Raw genomic sequence first — 20,248 nt, 5'->3', positions numbered from 1 at the left:
CAGCAGCAAAAGGGCACCTTTAGCATCCCGTCAGCTACGCCCATACAAAGCAGCTGTATACAACACAGACACAGCAGTTACACCACCCCCTTCAGCTCACATCTCCCTGCTGCTGGAGGTAGAGCTACACCAGTGCTAGGTCTGCAGTGGCATGTCCCTGGAAAGGACTAGTGATGGCACACAACAGCCAAAGAAGGTGCCAGGGCCTGGCCCCTGGATGCTTGCCGGTGGCAAGAGCAACTCAGCAACGGGAAGTGAAGAATATGAATTTCAAAATGTCTTTACAATGGCCCAACTCTGTTCCAGCTGGTATCAGTCAGAAAAAAAAAAAAAAAGTGGGAAGTAGATATTGTCTTTTTTTTTTTTTTTTTTTTTGGTCTTCTCCAGCCTGACTTTTTAGTCCTTCACCTTCTGACTTCATTTTGGAACACTGCTTAGTTATAAAATAAGCTGGATCCAGCCTGAGATTTCTCTCTCAGATAAGATGAGTTCAGCTAAAAGAAACTCTAGTCATGGAAAAGCTCATATGTCAAGAAAAGGGAATCTAGCAGTATTTAAGAAGAAAAAAAGGGGGGCGGGGAAAGCAGCAGCCTGGCTCCTATTCCTTTTTTAGTGAACAAAATAACCTTGTAAATTCAACTGGCAGATCAGATAAAGGAAACTTCTGCTTGGAGTTAGAAAGCATGGACATTTGTCTCCAGATACAATTGGAGAGCATCTTCTTCATCTCTAGTTTTGTTCCACTGCACGAGCTGCCAGCAGCATCCTTCCATAGCCTCTCCCTCCCGGTTACAATGGCTGAGATCTGGCTCCCTCTCTGCCTTCTTGAGCGGCTCCATACCTCCTTAAGAATGTCAAGTTTGATCCATCTCTTACTGACTTCAGTGAGAGCTCGGATAGATGCCAAGGTAATTTTTGAAGCTTTGAAAATGTCGGTATCTGTGCAGAAGTAGGACGCCCCGGCATGCACGGCCCACTGGGTGCCCCCTGGGGTGGCCACTCTCCACTTGCCAGCCCAAACCAAAGCGGATGGACCGCAGGACCGTCCCGTCCCTGGGTGGGAGATGCCACGGAGGATGCTCACACCCATCCTGCCGCCCTCAACGTGGGCAGGGCGATGGCTCCAGCCGCGGTCTCGGGCCCACCCTGCTGAAACCCCTTGGACCTTCGCCACCAACTTTTACACAAGCGGGAACGCATCCTGAACAGCTTACCTGCAACGTCGCTTGGGAAAAACCTTTCTCTTTCCTCACGCAACTCGTAGCCCAAGCTCCTACCTCACCCCCTAACTGAAAAACAGCCTTCTCGAAATCCCAAGCAAACCTTGTGAAGTCATTTTCGCACAACTTGCGAAACGCAGAGAGATTACAAGAGAGCAAGATGGTCCATGTCTGGAGACCCAGCTGGAAGTACCCCATCGCTTTACTTTGAATGTTTGCTTGTGAGCTCTGTCAACAAAAATATTAGTATGTAGCAGATGCTGTTGATATTTTTTACTGCAGCTTGTGACAGAGACCACTTAGTAGGTGATCTCCGATGTAATTTTTTCTTAAGGATTTTTTTTTTTTTTTTTTTTTAAAGAGAGTATTGGAAAAGAGGCTTTTGAATACATCCACAAAGCTCAGGATAAACTGGAAAACGAAAGGCTCTAACGGGTATTTTAAAAACAACAGCAACTTAGTGCTTGGAGCTAGGAGGACTGGGGCCTCCCGCCGGGTCCCGGGGCGGGCTGCGGGCAGGCCTGTGCTCCGCGGGCCAGGCGGGAGCCGAGGGAAGCCCGACACTGACACCTAGTGTCGGCCAGCCCTCCCCCTCCCCGAAACACCTCGGTTCAGAAACAAACAAACAAAAAAAAAAATCCCTGAGGTAAAACAAAACCTCTCCTTTCCGGAGCACCTGGCGCCGGGCGCTGCTGAAAAGGGCGGTCGGAGGCCGCCGAGGTCGGCAGGCCGAGGGCAGGCCTGCCCCGCTCGCTCCCACAAGGCTGGCCGCGGGTGAGGGCCGCGCCTGGCCGACGGTCGCAGCCATGGCGGAGGTACACCCGGCCTACATGGCAGAGGTACACCCGGCCTACATGGCGGAGGTACACCCAGCCTACCTGAGGAGGTGACGGCGGCAGGGAACTCCCATTTTTCCAGTCAACTCCTGGGCAGCGATGGGAAGGCGCCCCTCGCCCCCTGCGCCTTCACCCGTACAAGGCCGCTGGCAGGAAAGCGGACCCTTCAAGAGGCTCTCGCTAAAGTCCCTTCTCTAGAAGGAGCAAAGGCAGTTTTGCGAAAGGCTTGATGATGGGAAGAGATTTCACCTGTGTTTAGCCCAAAAGGCCCTTCCCTCTGAATCAGGAACCCCGAGCCCGCCTGCTCCAGCGAGCCCCACCGAGGGCACCCACCTCTGCTGCAGAGGCGGCACAGGCAGCCTCCCAGCCCAGGCCTGTCCCAGCCCTCACAAAGAGGTTAATCTCCTGGTTAAAGCTTGCCCTACTCCTTCTACAAATACACTTACGTATTTTTTGAGTTTTAGGGGGTTGTTTGGTTTCTTGGGGTTTGGTTTTGTTTTTGGTTTTTTGTTTTTTTTTTTTTTTTTTAAAGTGAACATGAGAATACTCGGGTAGTTTCCATGAAGTACAGGTTTACACCTGCCACGGCGTACCTGCTATCCACTTTGCTGGAATTATTTTCCCACACAACCCCAGTGCTTTGGAGTTGGCTTGGAAAGACGTGGGGCACGCATCAGGAATGTATCCCATCGCCCTGACACCCAGGCAACTTCTCTGATGGATGAAATGCTGAGTACATACCGGAGCTAAGTGCTTACATACAATAATCAAGGCAGTTTATTTCAGAATGGCGTGAAAGCAGCATTTGGTTACATCTAAGCCCTGCAAACAGGAAACCATTTCTTACAGTGCAGAAAATGTGATTTCTCCCTGAAAGTAGTTGTGACACCAGTCAGCATTTCCAGACCAGCCATTTATAGCAGGCATCTTACTGCCAGGTTGTTTGTAAAACTGGCTCTTTGGACTGTGATCGTAAAGGAAAATAGATTTTTATCATAAAAAGAATATGCATGAGCTCAACAGTGATTGGTCACAGATGAGCTTAAAGGCTCACTCTTCAAATCTTTGTAACAGGTCTTGGAGACAAACGGAAAGTCATTGAAGCATATAAGTATCAGCCGACACATCCCAGGGGACGCCTTTCCCCCCCTGCCCCACACAGCCCAGCAGCTCAGTCAAGCCTCTGCAGCCCAGGCACTAAGATGCTAATATTCCACTTTGTGCTCCAGGTGTTGAGCAGAAAAATACAAAACCACCTTTTACCAAACAAGGGACTTCACCCAAGAGCACTGCTGTTTTCAGTCTTGTGAAGCTGCAGTCACAGGGCTCAGGAAAGTCACTTCTCATTGTTTTAAAATTCACTAGAGGAAAAAAAGAAATCCAAGAAGTTTAGGTTCAAGAGAGTTCCTAAGTTTAATGCTTAACACAATGCTTTATTCCCCTTGTCATTTAAGTCTTTGTTATATACAGAGCAGATACTATATCACTTAAGTCTAAAGTTTCATTACCAGCTTCACTCACAGCGGATTTGAGGCCCTGGATAATTCTTTAATGTGATTTAAATACACCTACTAGAATCAGGATATGTTTTTGTTTGAAAACAGTAATTAAATAACTTTGGTTTCACTAGCTTTAAAAAAGGTATACAGAAGTGTTTGTGGGGAACACATCTTTACTTGTATGTGCCAATGAAGATCACAGGGCTGAGATAATTATTTACTTCTCTTAAATCCACCGAGAACCAAACACATCACCTTAGAAACCTTGGGGTGTACGGGGGTCCATCTGTCACCTTTGCGTAAAGGCCAAGGCACCTTTATTTACCTGTAACTTAAAGATATCAGCAAATTCTTACCCTTAAGCTTCAACAAATTGAGCTACACTTGACAAAATACCTCCAATATTTCTTCCCTCTGATGTAGCAGTTAACAGGCTGCTCACCATCGCATCCAGTCCACAGCTTCACCGGGCATTATTTTGCAGCACGTCAGCTTGCAAACAGGATACCTTAACAGTTGCTGACATTGAACTGGAAAAGCAATCACTTTCTTCCCCACCTATGCCCAATCTCCTCATTTTCTGCCCTTTCCAAAAAGATCCAAGCCTCAACCAAACCCACAAAAACACAAGCAAACAAACTGACATAATCTCTTTCTTAATTGAGAGATATCATTACCACAGCATGCTTGTTTCTGGGGTATAAGCAATGGGAGAGACGTTTCAGACCCTGGCACATACACTAAATAGGTACCAGACAAGATAGGAAGAAGGCAATGCTGAGTTTCCAGCCAATGCTGGAAATAAGATAACCCCCCAGACGACACCAGGCATCTGGAAGTTGTCTGCAGTATGCATGGACAAATTGTTGCCAGTATTAGACAAAAATCAAATAAGAAAAAAAAAAAAAAAAAGAGATTAAAAAAAAAGCTCTAGAGACAATTAGAATAGAGGCAATAGATTTTGCGTTACGGAAAGAATAAAGTCAGTTCATCCCTACAGACCAATTCCAAATCATGCTTTGCAACCATCTATTGAAAAGGCCATCTGGCTGCACTGTGCGCCCCAAACCAAAACATCGATCTTTGGGGTGCACTAAACTGGATCTTGAAATTCAGTTTTTCTTCATGCTGAAGATTTTTTCGTAGGCTATCATCAAGGATTAATTTCAGAAAGTTTCTCACGGTAGGAATGCAAAAGGTCACCTGTCCAAGGGACTTTAAACATTTCTCAATGAACGTAATAGTTTAGGGGATTTTTGAGAGTGGATCGGATGCTAGTTAGCATGCTGAACTGAGCCCAAGGAAATAACAACTGAAAATCATGGTGGCTGATGTCGTTTGAAAGCAAAGCCTCATTTGATGCAGAGGAGAGCGTTTTTCCTGAGGGAACATGGGGAAAAGGACAAGCATGAAATGGAAAAACTCCACACCAACCACTGAAACAACATGCTAAAGTAGCAGGAGACTCCCTGGTGCAGGCATCAAATGGAAAAAACAAACAAACAAACAAACATTTCAGCACTTGAAATGTCAATTTGAAATTCCCGAGTAAAGCCTACAGCAACATCCAGCACCCCGGGGACACAGCAACGGGCCCCTAACTGCGAAACAGCAAAAGCACAAGTGAGGCCTAAAAATGCCCGGGCAAACTCAGCATTTCCCAAGGGTCCAAGGAAGGAGACCGCACCGGTGTGAGTCCAGATCCAATAACCACGTTGGCTCAACGCCACTCAACTCGTGATTTTTCAAATAAAGCCGAACAGTCGCTATGACCTGGCGAAGGCCGAGGCCCCCGGCGCGGGATGTGGCTCACGCCTGCACAGTCTCCTCCCGCCGATCTCAGCCCGAGGCAGTGGCACACCTACTGCTCCGTGTCACAAATGCTAAGCTGAAGAATTAAGAATTCAGTAGACGGTACTTTAAAAAAGCGCCTTTTTTTTTTTTTTACTCCCTTTAAAAAGAAAAAAAAACAACCCATAAAACTCTTTTGTGAACAACTCGAGAACAGAAAAACAAAGGTAGATTTTAATCAGCACTTTCACACATTGAACATTTCTTTAAAATGCCAAAATTTAAACATGAGAATCACATCCCTATCTGGATTTATTGCACTAGTAGAGTGGTCAAAGCTCAGTCATCCTACGCACGTAAGAAACCTCCACAAAAGTGAACAGGACTGTGAATATTCAATATTGTCTAAATCAGGCACTCTTTGTCCCAAAATGCTGTAGTCAAATGTATATTTAAGCGTGAATAAAACGTGTGATAAAGGTAAAATAATTAAACTATAGTCTTGAGCGAAGATCTTTTCAGGACATTATTTGCTTTTCCTTCTGACACATTTTAAACTGACACAACAGGAAACTGAGCACTGAAGTCAACTCCCTCCAATCCCACCAAAAGAGGAAAAAAATTTGAGTTCTCTCAAGTCAGGTATTTTCTGCTTTCAACAAACAGGGTATGTACAACAAATCCTTCTAAGTTAGAGCAGATTTCAGAAAGCTTTAAATTTCTCTGAGTGGGCTTCTGAACTGTCATTGCTGGTTATTATTAGTAGGCACAGAAATTCCCATTTTAATTAGAAACTTTATTTTGAAATACATTACATGGTTTACATGTGAAGTGCTTTCACTGTAAGATATTTCATAACATTGTGCAGAGCAAAATGGCTGACCAATTTCCTTGAAGCTCTTCCAGTTATGTTTTGTTTTTATTAAAACTGTCTTACAGAACTAGGATGCAACTTAGGCATTTGTATTCAAAAGCTACTTATTATGTTTACCTTAGGGAGAAAGTATATACTTAACAGTTCCAATTAACTATGTGTTTCAATAATGAAGTTAAGCATTTGGCATAAGACTGAAAGAAACCCGAGTCCTAATTAAACTTGTATTCACCAAAATTTTTTTTTTAATTAATTTTCATGATCAAACTACTTTTTTATTAAGGCACAGTCAGACAAGAATTTATAACGACTGGTTACCAATGCAGTTTTACCTGCACAGCCTTCCTGCTGGTCTGCCAAAAGTAATCTGGAAGTTGTTTTCCCTGTCTGCTGCTGAGACTGTTCAAGAACAAGGCAGAGGAATAAGGCAACTAAAAGAACAAATATGCAAAGGAGTTCGGCATTTGGGATGGATTCTGAACATCTGCAAAGTAGTTCATTTTGTAAATGGAGCATTCACTTACTCAAATGGTGGCCATCTGTGATAAGGAAAATAGAAGTGGTACGAGCATTAACTGCTTGCAAAAGGATATTTTACCAGGAATAACCAAGATGTCTGGTATGCTTTCAGGTGAAGACTCTGCATGCAGCAACTCCCACAACTTTCAGAGATAATCTAAATTGAATTCTGAAATTCCCCTCTGCCACTCAGAAAAGCCGAATGTACCAGGAGGCTGCTTGACAGCAGGTGAAATATTGGGGAATGAAATCTCCATTTAGATAATGAGCCAGGACTGCCATCCTACTTTGCATTTCTTATTAGAATGAAAGGAAGTCTTCAGGAATGATAACTCAAATAATTACACCATTATTTTGGCTGGAAGAAAGTTTAAGAACTCCTAAGATGTAATGATGTTTGAAGAACATGAAACAATTCTACCCATAGTCAAAGACTAAAGAGAAATAAACATTAAAAAGAGAGAAGCCTTACCCTCCCCTCCCAATTAAATCTTTGAGGAATAATTGCTCGAGCTTAGCACTGTATGGCTTCTGTGGCCTGTGAATGCTCGACAGATACTCTTAAGAATTATAATTTTCAAGCTACTGTTTGTTTTCAGTTTTAAGTAATATCAAATAAAAATACTGCATCTATTTCACTTTAATAACCAAACTGAGCATAAAAATCATTAAAAGTGTATTTCTGATACAAATTTGTATCACATACCAAAAGATACTATTTTATAGATAATTGTAAAACAAAAAATTAGAATATACAAAAGGTTTTTTAAATTCTTTTGCATGGCTGAACTCATAGTGCAGGTTTAAGATAAAAAAAAAATCTGTAAATGAAGTAGTCATAACAAATGTTGAATATAAAATACATTCTAAAGTATTTTACAGAATGGCTGAATTATCAAGCATAAGAACAGAAGATAAAAGATGTTAATGACAAGCAGCCACATACAGAACACAAAGCAAGAAGTTTAAATCAGACTATTTTGGTTTGTGTAGCCCTTTATTAGCAACTAAAATAGAAGATATCTGTTGTACATCACGGGTAGTAACTGACTATACTGGAGTTTTATTATATTCTAATACAGGATCATTTATAAATGCATTGTTTTCCTTTTTTTTTTTTCTTTTATTAAAAAGCTTCCACCCCTTTTTCCATTTACAACTTGCAAAACTATTCTGAAAGCTGAGTACATGTGCACAGGTCTGCAAAGAGTGCAAATTTAGGATACGGTAAATGCTTTACATGTTGTATTTGTAAGGACTGTCTGCCATCATGCCTTCACAGCCATTATCTTTTCAAAAAAAATAAAAAAAAAATAAAAAAAAAAAAAAGAAGTCACAAAGTGTTTCAATACCAGCCTTCCTTCCATTGTCCTAAACAAGAAAGCATTTTTAAATGAGTTGAAACTAAGGAAGGACTACACCTACTAGAAAAGAAGAGAGTTCTATTAGTTTGAGGTTTCAGTATACCCAAAGACCAGGGACTGTATCTTTGTAAGGGCTAGGCTGGGACCCCGTGTACAGAGTGTGTGCAGGTGCCATCCCTGAGCATTCAGCAGTTCAGTGGACCATAAGTGCTCCAGCTGCATAACTCACTGAGCTGTCTTGCCAGTTTCGACACTGGCTTGACTGAGCATAATTCAAAAATGAAAAGCTCATATTCATTCCATTCTTCTGGAGCTCGTTGATAGCCTGAAGAAATAAAAAAAAAAAAAAAAAAAAAAAAAAAAGCTGTTTAAAAAAGGGTACCAGTGGAATTCTGACATTTTCTAGAGCTCAGTCCTCTCCCCTCACCCCAGGGGTCTCTGCACCATCTCTTGTTAAAATATAAGCACCTCTAAGTATTGGGGACCTAACCCATTTCTGTGCTCTTTCATTCACTGACGCTCCCCGCACTGCACTATGCACATCTGTACAATTCTATAAAGCAATACGGAACAACCTTTCAAAATAGATCCTTTAGAAACAATGCTTTTAGTTCCATCGGGAATTTATACAGAAACACAGGTGTGACAGAAAAAAAACCCCAACACTATTAACGCTTTTTAGACTGTGTTTCTTCCATTACAGAAAAAGAACGTACCAAGATAATCTATTAAATGTGACAACTGGCAAAAGTGAAGGAACAGAATTTAGCTCAGATTCACTGCAAAATTAATCATTATCGGAGGTTAAGAGGTGGGTATTTTTACATTGTCATAGTGCTGACTTTTACCACACGTATCCCCAACATTGATATCGCTCACACAAACTTCTATAGACTCCACTTTAAAAGGTTCCTCTGTATGTTCTCCATACAGACTATATTTCAAGTGAATTAAGTTTTCCCTTTTAAAAAGATTAACAGGCTTCCTGTTTCAGCTTTGAATTACAGTAAAAATACAGTGATTCACTCAAGCAATATGACAAATCCGCAGCACTCCAGCAGTGCTGTAAAGCAGCTGTGACCCAATTTAGACAACTAAGTTAAGCCAGGTTTATGTCTCCACTGCATCACCAAAGCATAATACAGTAACTAGAAAGTACCTGTTAATCTAATTGCCATTAATTTATGAGTTAACGGTGCACTGCACTAATACTTAGAGGCAATCTCTCACCGTATTTGCAAGGCTTGGAAATGCTGCCAGACGTCACAAGGCACTGACAATAGCTAGCTAATAGCAATACAGAAAAAAATATACACGTTTGTCAGTACCGATTCGAAAGGAGTAAGTATGTAGTTATTCAAGGAGATTGACTTCTTTGTTTGTTCATTTAGGGCCAAGAGAAAGTGAATGATTGAATTTCATTGCAATTCAAAAGAAACATGGTACCTCATCTCCCTTAAGAAACTGAAAACCCTCAGGCCCTCTAAGAGCTTACATTTGTCTATATGCAAGACACAGAAATTGGAGACCAAATTGAGAACACTTGGAAAAATAAATTAATTCAAGACTCGCCATTTTAGAACTACGGAATATTCCAACAATACCGTGTTTAAAACAAAGGTAAGCAGTTTGCTGAAAGTTACATTTTTCAACAAATCAGAAGTTACTTACGTTTAATAATACACCAATAGGATGTCTTCCACATATTGTATTATGGTATTTCTTCAAGTAATTGCTAAAAGATACAGGATCTAGCTGCTCTATAATGCTCATACCCTGAAAAAGAATTGATAGCAATGATTACTTCACACATTCCTATGCGTTTATACATCACCTATTTATGACAACACAGGATACTTCGGGAGGAAAAAACCTCTCCTATGCATCAAGGGTATCAAGGGAATCTCAGCATGTCAGCTCTAGCTCGTAGTCATCTTGTTGCCATCCCTTGCCAAACTAAAAGTGCAGGAGCTCTTCCAAAGCTGTCAGTGATCCACAGATCTGTGAAGCTATCTTTGCAGATACCAGTGAAGCTCAAGTTAGAAAAGCTCCTCCTGCAGACTAGCTGACCCCCACCTCCAAGGGTGCCCTACTTCCATAGGATTTTGTACAGCAATAACGAGACAAGTTTACTAAAAGGCCAAAGCAGGAAGAAGTTTTGCCTCCAGCACCTCTCCTTGGTAACAGAGCTCAGGGCTGAGCACTTGCCTGGGACTTCTGCACGTCCAAAAACCCTAGACAAATCATCAGTATACACACATGCATTTCGAGCGTGTAGCGAGTGCAGTGTATCCTAGACCCATCAGGCATGCAAGGCAGTTGATCTGGGCACAGGCTGGCCATCTGCTCAGAGCATAAAAAGCAGATCCAGAACATCTCTAAAGCACTAGAAAGTTTGGGGCATGACAGAAGCGTAAATGCCAGGAGATGATGCTTCCACTTCACGCGAGGCAGTCACATATATACGTCCTTTCCTCCATCCACAGTGAGACCCACGATCCTATGGAGTCATACCCTGAAAACCAGCACATGTATGGAAAACAAAACCTTCCACATATACAAACATTTGCATTCTTAAAAGCAAAGAGAGTCCTGCAACTCCAGGTAACAGCCTACTCTCGCCCCATCCCACAGAGCAGATCAAATACCATGAAAGTAGTTTAAACAAATTATTGCCTGGATTTTATCACGGCTTAGCTATTTTGCCTGTATTAGACCCCATCCCCTTGTGTTTTTCCTTCCTCTGAAAATGATTAATTCCCTTCACCAGGTAAATGAGCTCCAGGCACTCGCTAATTAAGTAAGACACATAGCTGTGCTTCTTACATGGAGCTGATGAAACAGGAAGGTTTTCCTTAGAGACTGGAAAAAAACATACGCTTTGCATGGGAACAATGAGGGGTTGATATTGGAAAGGGAGAAAATTTCTCCTAAGGTCTCTGCAATTGTTCCAGACCCTTCCCCTGCTCTGGGGAAAGTGTGGGTGATAAAAGGAGAAATCATGATGCAGGAAGCAGTCTGTCTGAAGCCTCCACCTCAAGAGTGAAACCTCTCGAATAGTCTGCAAGGGCGCTGGCTGATCTGGCAGATACGCTAATTATTCAGCCTGGATCACAGCTTACAGTGGAGGAGCTGGAGATTCCCAAGAGAGTCAGAGAGGATTAGAAAACAGCAACCATAACCACCACCTTTGTGTACTTTTAATTAAAAACAGATGTAAGATGAATTCATAGAGAGATAAATTTTATGGAAAAATAAAACCAAACTATGCTGACCAATTGCTGGCAAGAGCTCAGTTCTTCCAGGGTCACGGAGAGGGTGTTTGGACCCCTGGCCGGTAATTACATCTGTTACTCACTCCAGATCTACAGAACCTAAATGAGTGCCAAAAAAATAAAGGTAGCTATTCTCTAACTAGCAGTGATTACATAGATACCATTGCATTTCTAAAGTTTAAGCAGTGTGTCTCTGAACCATCCATTTACTTGTAAATTGTACGTGTCAATACACAGCTAAAGAAAGCAGAATCAAACTTAACTATATACTCAAGTGAAACTAAACATGCATACAGCACTTACTCAGATACTGAACAGCTCATAAGAATGTATTTTATCCATTTATAAACCCTTTCATGACTTCTTAAAAAATGAAAATGGCTCCTTAATTGGGAGACTCATTTTATAGCTGTAAGTCACTGGAACATACTGGGCAGAGGCATTTGAGCATTTGTCTCAAATGAATGGACATGGATTTATTAGAATGCCTAGTAAGCGTATTCAAATGCATAGTTCAGCACTGCAAAACATTTAGAGCTACGCAGTTCATCCCAGCAAATGCTAACAGAGCTCCATACATCACAGATTGGAGAAAATCCATAGGCAATGGTTATTAACACATATCCTACAAGCATTCAGCTGTACTGAACTTTTCAGTCTTTTGGATTTAAAAATCATTGTGGCAGAGGAGCAAAGACTATCAAGCTTGCTTCTCAGTCTAAAATGGTGTTGAGGAATAAAGGAAACATTTTTCTCAGGTTGTATTTTATTTTTCTAAAGAGCAGAAGTATGAAGCTAATAATTCTCAGCATTCAAAATCACTCAGCCAGGCATGGTTTGGAATAGAATTAAAATACACGACAAAACCCACATGATAAAAATGCAAACCATCACATAGTTCTGCAGTTTATCACATGGTTATTATGGCAACACACAGAAATTGCATATCTCAGTTTACTAGACACTGTAAATGGCATCTGCAATATCCTGGCACAATGCACTTAATATGATTAAAAGCAGTTACATTCTTAAATATCATCCCCTACAGGATCAAGTATCTACAACCTTACAGGAAAACAAAACCAAAACAACCCACAGGATCATTTCATACTATACTCCTAGAATCCTTTGGCCCTTCAGGTTGAAATTTGCAATCAGTTACTCCAGCTGCTTCTTCACGCTTTAAAAAAGAGATACCAACTGGGAGCGTGTTTATGAAAGTAGAAAGAAACCGGGTCTTAGCACTGGCCAGTCCAACTATCTTTGCAGGTGTGAGTCACTCGGGCTAGAAGATAAACAACGAACAGGGAAATTACTGATGGAGCAGAGCAGGGCAGGGCAGGGCACCCGGGCAGAGCACCGTGGTCTCGCAGGGTGCCCACGCGAACCGAGCCGCTGTCCCCGGCTGGAGCACGGCGGGCCGGCGGCACGCCGCAGCGGCACTGCAGAAGCCACCGGCACTTCACCCAGCCACCCGTGCCCTGCACGGCTCCTGCACAACTCTAACTCTCCTCAGCGCCTGCGTTCTCCTCCCCCCTTCAGCATTCGGGGTAACAGAATCCTCCTATCCACTCAAGCGAGGCATACCGTTTCACAAATAGATATAAAAATGAGCAATCTGGCAGGGAAGATCGAAGCAAGCAGTCTGCGTTTTCTGGCTGGCCGTAATCAAAAAAATAATTACTCTTCAAGAACGTCTTACAGAATACTCCCCCACTTTTGTTTGAAAAGATGGCAGTCGGCAGGTTAGGAGATACAAAGAAGTTATCGCACATCAGCTGCTCAGCTGTAGCCCTCCACTCGAGGATTCTCCCCTACGGCATCCCCGTTAACCGTGGGGCTGTTCACCCCTTCCACTGCCACTTCACAGGGCGCGCTGTGGTACCCCCGGTTCCCCTGGAGAACCCCATGTCTGCCCAGCAAGATTTACTACTCTGCAATTTTTATGCTGGAATCTAAGGGCTCTAACTTAAAAATCACCGCAAATGAGATTTCTCGCAGCCGTTACCAGGTCAGTAAATCTTCAATGCCTGAAGCATTTAGCGTCGTTTGTGCACTCGCCAGGAAAACCATCAGGCATCTGTACTTAAGGTCCAGCCTAAATAATGAAGAGACCCTTGTCCTCCCACGAGGGCATTTTTAAGGAAAAGTAATTTCATCTTAACGCAGAATATCTTCCTGCTTACAAAGTGCTCAGTGCTTTCCTAGTTAGGTCCAATAAAATTATTGGGCCAGTAATAGCAGAGGTTAAAACCCCTGATGGTTTTAGTACAGTTTTGTTTCCATCTTAATGCTGTTTCCTCTGTGGAGAGGCCTAGTGGTTACAACAATACCAAGTTTCTTTTAGCATGCCAAATGACATTAAAAAAAATACAATACTTATCTAAGGAAACAAGAAGTAGCTGAGTGAGGCATACAAAATTGAATAAACTCCTTCCAAAAGCTGGAGAAACGTGACAAGGAGATCTTTGTGGCATTGTGGATAGCGTCCCAAGAGTACCCACAGTGCTGCTAAAAAGAAATTTCTGAAATTCACTGAAAGCAAAACCTACTCTGTACAGAGTTTGAATACGGAGTCATGTCTTCACATATGGCATGATATAAACAGGCAAAAAATAACCACAGTATACTGCTACACAGCATGTTTAATTCTCCAGTTAAATTTAAGATTGAAAAAAGTGTTTTCATGGTTATTAAACGGTAGGCATCATTTTCAACGTTACAAGAAATGTCATTTAATTTTGGCTATGTAACTACCAAAAGAAAGAGTTGGTGCAGCAACGCATTCACTAAAAGTAATTGAATGACAAAGTCCAGTCTTTCTGCAAGCTTTCACCACAGAAATTAGCAAGGGGAAACTACTGTTTGCTAATGCACCTTAATCTGCTCTCTGGCAAAAACACCCCAAGCTGCAAATTCTGGGACTCTGTAGAAAAACATCTGCCTCCATTCTATTTATCCCATTTTTAATAATTCTTGTTGTCGGTTGAGAGATTTCTCTATAATGACAAATTATTTACTGTTTCCATTCCACTGATGAATTGTGGAAAAACAAAGAGGTTTATATGGATACACAAGGAAAAAAAATCAAGAGATCTCTCCAGCAGATTGGATTTATTTCTTCAAGACAAGGGAAAAAAAAAAAAAAAAAAAAAAACGACGTGCCCCAAATAACACGAGTTTTCTCTTCTAACAGATCTTACAGAAGTTACATAAATGATCCAAACAGCTTTAAAACAAATTTTAAGGTTACATATTTCCAGAATTACTTCTATTCTGTGCCTTAAGTATAGCCTTAAATGTTAATGCAATTTTTCGTTTAAAAAGAAATACTTGGCTCCTGTGACTGCAAAGAAAATGCAACATAATTGGCATCATGATCTTTATGTATTTAGCACTCCTTTCAGCCTTTTGCCAAACCCAGAATGAAGTACAGTCTACTGTTTTTCCCCACCACCTACTACAGAATCCGGGGCAGTGGGAAGACTACCCCCAAGGAAACGGTGACTTTCGTTTTCCTAACCAGCACAATCCCTCACAGCCTTTTCTCCTCAAAATGGATGTTGCTGAAACCATTAGCATAATCACAATGCTGTTTCCATATGCAGATACCACAGCTATCAAGCCTGAACTACCACAATACTCTATTGGTAATTCTTATTGCTTCTCGAAAACATAAGAGGGTATGTGGACAAGAATTACATTACACTAGGGCATTTTAGGTAGGTGAACATGCATTTATTCTCATAAATTATGCTTACTAGATTATACCCACAATATATTGTGCGCAGTCAGTAAAATGGAGGATACTAGCTAAAAACAACAGCTAAGTTCTTATTGTGGTAAACAAAGGAAAAGGATACATTCAATAAAATAGCTAATCTATAATATTTTGTTAGAGATATTTCTAAAGTGTTCAAAGAAATGTAATGTACAGGAGAAATTTGTTAGTTAGTTCCACCAAATCTGAAAACTTACCATTTTATCTAGGTGCTCAATGGATCTATAAATTTCTCCTTGGGATTCATCATAGTAACTGTAACGGAACCTCTGACCTTGAAACAAAAATCATGTATAAAATAAAAAAGGGAAAAATTGTAGCTAAAACACTCCCTAGTACTTACTAAATAACTGAAATTATTATATTCGTAAAGTAGTAATCTTCACTTATTCTATATTGTTAGCTCCAGTGAGGAAATTCTAGGGCAATCAAAGTAGCAGCCCTGAAGCAAAGTAAAAAAATACACGATGGGCAGCTATATTCCTAAAGAAAAACCTACTATGTAGAACTGACACTGTAGTATCACTTATTAATTGCCTGTTATTGCCTTGGAATCCAATTCTATAAATTAAAAAGTAAAGCAACATTTCATTTCGCTATCCCTCTTGACAAAGTCAACCCTGGAGTCAGGCTACTTCTGCTTGCACAGCAATACCCACAGTAAATGAAAGTTAAAAGAAAAAAAGTTCATGGTAATTCTATGAACAGTTCCAGATGGTTCATTAGCCACAACAGAACCCAGGTCATTCTTATATATCTCCACCTATTCCACAATTCAAAGACAAATAAAATATGCACTTAATTATGTAAGTTGACCAAAGATGACAATGAAAAAAGGGAAGAAGGTCTGTTGTGTAACATAAAACATATCTTTCTGAAGCAGTCCCTTTCCAGCTATCATCACACTTAAAAGAAAAATAATGTGTTAAAGCAGGACAGAAGTCAAGGCTTCTGGAGTCTTTATAGCTCTGCCACCAAGATGAACTGGGATAGCTCTGGCAAATTGGCATAAATACTCCATCTGCTATCTTACCCAGCAGTAAAATGTACAAAATTTATTTCCATCAGAGGGATGTTGCCATGTCCAGTGTATTTTTAGCTAATTAGTTTTGAAGTGCTTAAAAGAAGAGTAAAAAAAAAAGCAAGAGACTTCAGACACTTATTTCACTGCAACAGTAAAGAGATGCATATAAACCCATACACCTTCACCATTTATTTCCTCCACTACACTGAAAACACATACCACATTAATAATTTTCTTTTGTCTATTGTTCCAGATCAAAAAAAAAATAATAATTTTTTAGCTTTACAAAGGCATTTAAGTTTCAAAGATACATTTAACAGAAGTTAAACTGTTCAACGTTTAATAAAATACGTTATTTGAAAATCACTACAAAATATTCAAACTGCTATAAGGAAGAGATGTGAAACTTACCCCAATGGCAAAAGTCAGAAGAAACCACAAAGAGGTTACTAGGATCAGCTAGGTATTTACTGAAGAGTTTTCCAAATTCCTGCTCTTTTGACTCACTCAGTGCTCCGACCAACACAGGAATAATAGTAAACTCATCCTTATGGCTTATAAGCAAAAGAAAAGAGGTTGTAATTCAAGTAACATCTGAAGTTTTTTTCAGGGCTTGCTAACTGAAATTGCAGAGTGTTTTAAAAGGGCACTATTGAATTGAAGATACAGTTAATTTGTTAAGGTTTTACTAGGAGGCTGTTTTAGAACCTGAAACTACTTCAATTTCAGAAAATAAATCTCCCCACAAAACAGTATTTAGCTTTCCTGCAAAGTGAAAACACCAGGCAAACGAAAAGACACAATACAACTAGCAATAAAGTAAGAATTACATTCTCCCTGTATAGATGCTGCACAAATATTGGGTAATTTTCCAATGTGTATAAAAATGCTCATGATACCACCCAGATGTATACGGATACTCCAGAGAAAATTACAAATACTATGGAAGTTAAAAAAAAAAAAAGATGGGGGGGTGGAAACCACCACAAATTGACAAAAATTATTGTCTTTATAAAGAAAAATTATTCAAAGTACCCATCTGAAATAGAAGGCGTAAACAGAACCCGGATTTCAAAATTAGTATTAAGGCTCCAAACAAACTTAAAATCCCACAGAAAACACCTATTAGTATTTGAATTTCTTCCAGAGATATCTTGCAAAAATGAAAACAAGAAAAAAAAAAAAAATCAGCTGTTGAGAAAGATTTATGAAAGCATGTCTAATATTAACTCTATTAAGTCAATATAAATATATAAACTTGTTTATAAGGGCTATTCCAATTTCATCATTCAGGTGTTCGCTCCACTCATGGTTTCTATTTCAGCAACTAATCCTAGTCTCTGACCTTCTCCTCCCCAAACTTTTTATTGGGTGGGTGGGCGAGTGCGAGTATTATACACCATATAGGGCATTATATCCCATAAAGGGCATTATTACTTCCTGCTGCACTTCACAGGCAGTTCAAACATTTAATACACATAAAATGTTCATTCTTGTAGAAGGAATTAGCCCTAGTACCTTTCCATGGCTTTAGCAGTGTAAGGCAAATGCATTTCAATACTGTGTTCATCTTCATCTGTCTGTAGGGACATACGCTCAAACATTCCAGTCTTCCACAATTCTCCATAAACTGAAATGAAGATTAATTTTTATTACTTTTTTTTTTTTCATAAAAAAAAAAAGAAAAAACAAACAAAACACCATAAAACAAGCTACAGTGCATCTTTATTAAACAAGCCCACTGTAACAAATTAATTGCCTCCAGGGGCTGTTACCATAAACCCCTTGTTTTTAAATAAATTCAGGATTAAAATTATGTTCAAGTCATTAAGATACAAACGTAATTGGTTCAGTTTACAAAATAAGTGTGAAATCAGTGACCTTGTTAGTATATTAAGAAAGATTTTCAGTTGTTACACAAAATTTAAGTAACACAAATAAAACACATTTGAAAGTATGCATGCATTTGCCCAGTCACTGAATTCTTATTTTCACAAACTACACCACAATATGTTTTAAAGGGAAAAAAAAAAAAAAAAATTGCTGATCAGCTGAGCCACTGGTGGATGTTCTACTATTTAATACAATTTATTATTAACCAAATTGTGAATTCTAGAGACAGTGAAAGCTGATTAAGTAATCCAGATTTATAAATTATCTTTTCTACTCTCGGGTGCGCTTGGTGGCACGCAGAGCCACCTCTACATTTTGAAAACTCTCCACTGAATGAAGAATTTGATGTAGGGCTGTGCCTCCTTCTCCACTCCATAAAGGAGTTCTACAGAAAGCGAAGTATTTGTTACCTAAGGAAATTTCTGCAGGCATTATGGAGAAAGTCTGAACTAACTTGCTTAATCACAGTCATGATGAAGTAGCAATACATCTGTGCTAATTAACCTTTCTGAAAAAGATACTGTATTATTTATGTTTACCTCAAAACACATGGAAGTCAAAATATCAAATTTATCTTCATCACACCTTTAAGCTTAGTCTGAAAGACTGGTACTTTATGGACAAACAGTTTTTAAATCCTGTACGTACTCTGCCAGTTAAAAAAAAACTCACATGCAATAATGCATCCAAATAAAAGCAGCGTTTTGTTCCTCTGTTATTCCTCTATGAGAAATAAACTCAAACCAACTAAAGCACTATCTTTTTTTTGCAGAGAGAATACTTCACAGACTAATGAGGCAGTTGTGTAATGAGCTATTATTCAAATGCAACGTTTTTTCATTTTGAGATTCCTTTTAAAGATCGCTTGTCAAGAGGCACACACTCGTAATGGGAAAGATAAACAAAAATTGAGAATTTGTTACTTGCAGGAGCAAGGGAGACATTAAGGTTATAATATAGCAATATCTACAACCGCCAGGATCTTTCAGAAGCTAGCTTTCATTGCAGTAAAAACCAATTTATTCTTGTATGCTGCTTAAAAGCAACGAAGTGCCCAGCAAGAGAGTCCTCAGCACTGCAGTACCACAGTTAATACTCAAGCCTCAGTAATCTTCAAGATGTAAGCTTTATCATGCACTTACTCTTTTGGTCAATTCGGAGATCATACAGAGGTGTTCTATAAATGTCCACACTGGAAAGTGCACATCGGGAAAGGGGCACGTGATGGGAAGGCCCAAGAATGAAAATTTTTCGGCTACAACAATTAACACAAAAGCCCACAATTTAGGTAACTGCAATTGTACAGAGACTTGGTTTAGAGTAACAAGTTTCATAAAAACGTACAAAGTGATACTTTCTGGAGGTTACCAAGAGAGTTTTAGTCTGCTGTATGTAAGAGCACAGGTCAATCCATGGCCTAGGCTTGTTCGGTATCTCAGAAACGATCATGAGATCGGTTCCGTAGTGCTTCCCCCACAGCTTCAGACCTCTTAAGCCGGTTACGTATCAGAGGGCACTCATCAGCTAGCAATCTGTCTGACTGGACTCATTTGAAGGCTGAATGATGTGTTACAGCCCCTTCGAACAGATTTTGGGATTCTCTCCTTGGACCAACACAGCCTTCAGTCACACACCACCTTCAACAACTAGAGGTATGTGCCCTCAAATGAGAATTCTGGATTTATCATCTGTTCGGAGTTTTTCACTTATTTTCTACATTAGCCTTACTTCAGATTTCACCAAATTCAAATTTAAGTCATTCTCAAAAGCTGTTTTTATCCAGCTGTTGCATCAACAACAGGGACTTGGACGGCACATTCGTAGCTTTAGCTGATACTAGAAGCTTTCACACGTCATCATGATGTTATTTCATCAAGTCCTCAGTTCCTGGCTCTTGATTAGATGTTAAGGTTCTCCTGCCACAAGACTTCAAGAAAAAAAAAAAAAACAAACAAAACAAACAAACAAACAAACAAACAAAAAAAACCACTACAGGAAATTCAGCTTTTCAGATTCAGGATTATATGATCTTGTTTCGGGCACTGAACTAAAGAGGGAGGAGATGTAAACATTTTTTTTGTATTATTTTTCCCCTTACATATGGAGTGCTATAGTAAGCTATACTAAAACTTTTACAGAGCTCATAAAAACAAAATATCCAGATGTGCAATA

At 40.0% G+C, this 20,248-nt stretch overlaps 1 protein-coding gene across 3 annotated transcripts in view; it reads right to left on the bottom strand.

The window, feature by feature from the left end:
* Positions 1-7,717: 7,717 nt before the first annotated feature.
* Positions 7,718-20,248, bottom strand: part of MEMO1 (mediator of cell motility 1) — a 28,210-nt gene continuing 15,679 nt past the window's right edge. For 2 of the 3 annotated variants that reach the window (XM_042789524.1, XM_033011063.2), the window contains exons 4-9: positions 19,219-19,331; positions 17,702-17,813; positions 16,595-16,737; positions 15,357-15,433; positions 9,775-9,879; positions 7,718-8,428 (exon numbers count right to left, since the gene is read on the bottom strand). In XM_042789524.1, the coding sequence (XP_042645458.1) occupies positions 8,297-8,428; positions 9,775-9,879; positions 15,357-15,433; positions 16,595-16,737; positions 17,702-17,813; positions 19,219-19,331 (682 nt within the window). In that variant the 3' untranslated portion in view covers positions 7,718-8,296. The remainder of the gene's footprint in view (positions 8,429-9,774; positions 9,880-15,356; positions 15,434-16,594; positions 16,738-17,701; positions 17,814-19,218; positions 19,332-20,248) is intronic. The other variant, XM_009971831.3, reaches the window with a different exon arrangement.

Source organism: Tyto alba, unplaced genomic scaffold, assembly GCF_018691265.1.
Source record: "Tyto alba isolate M040663 unplaced genomic scaffold, T.alba_DEE_v4.0 Super-Scaffold_16, whole genome shotgun sequence".
Classification (NCBI taxonomy): Eukaryota; Metazoa; Chordata; class Aves; order Strigiformes; family Tytonidae; genus Tyto; species Tyto alba.
This window is presented reverse-complemented; position numbering and strand designations above follow the sequence as displayed.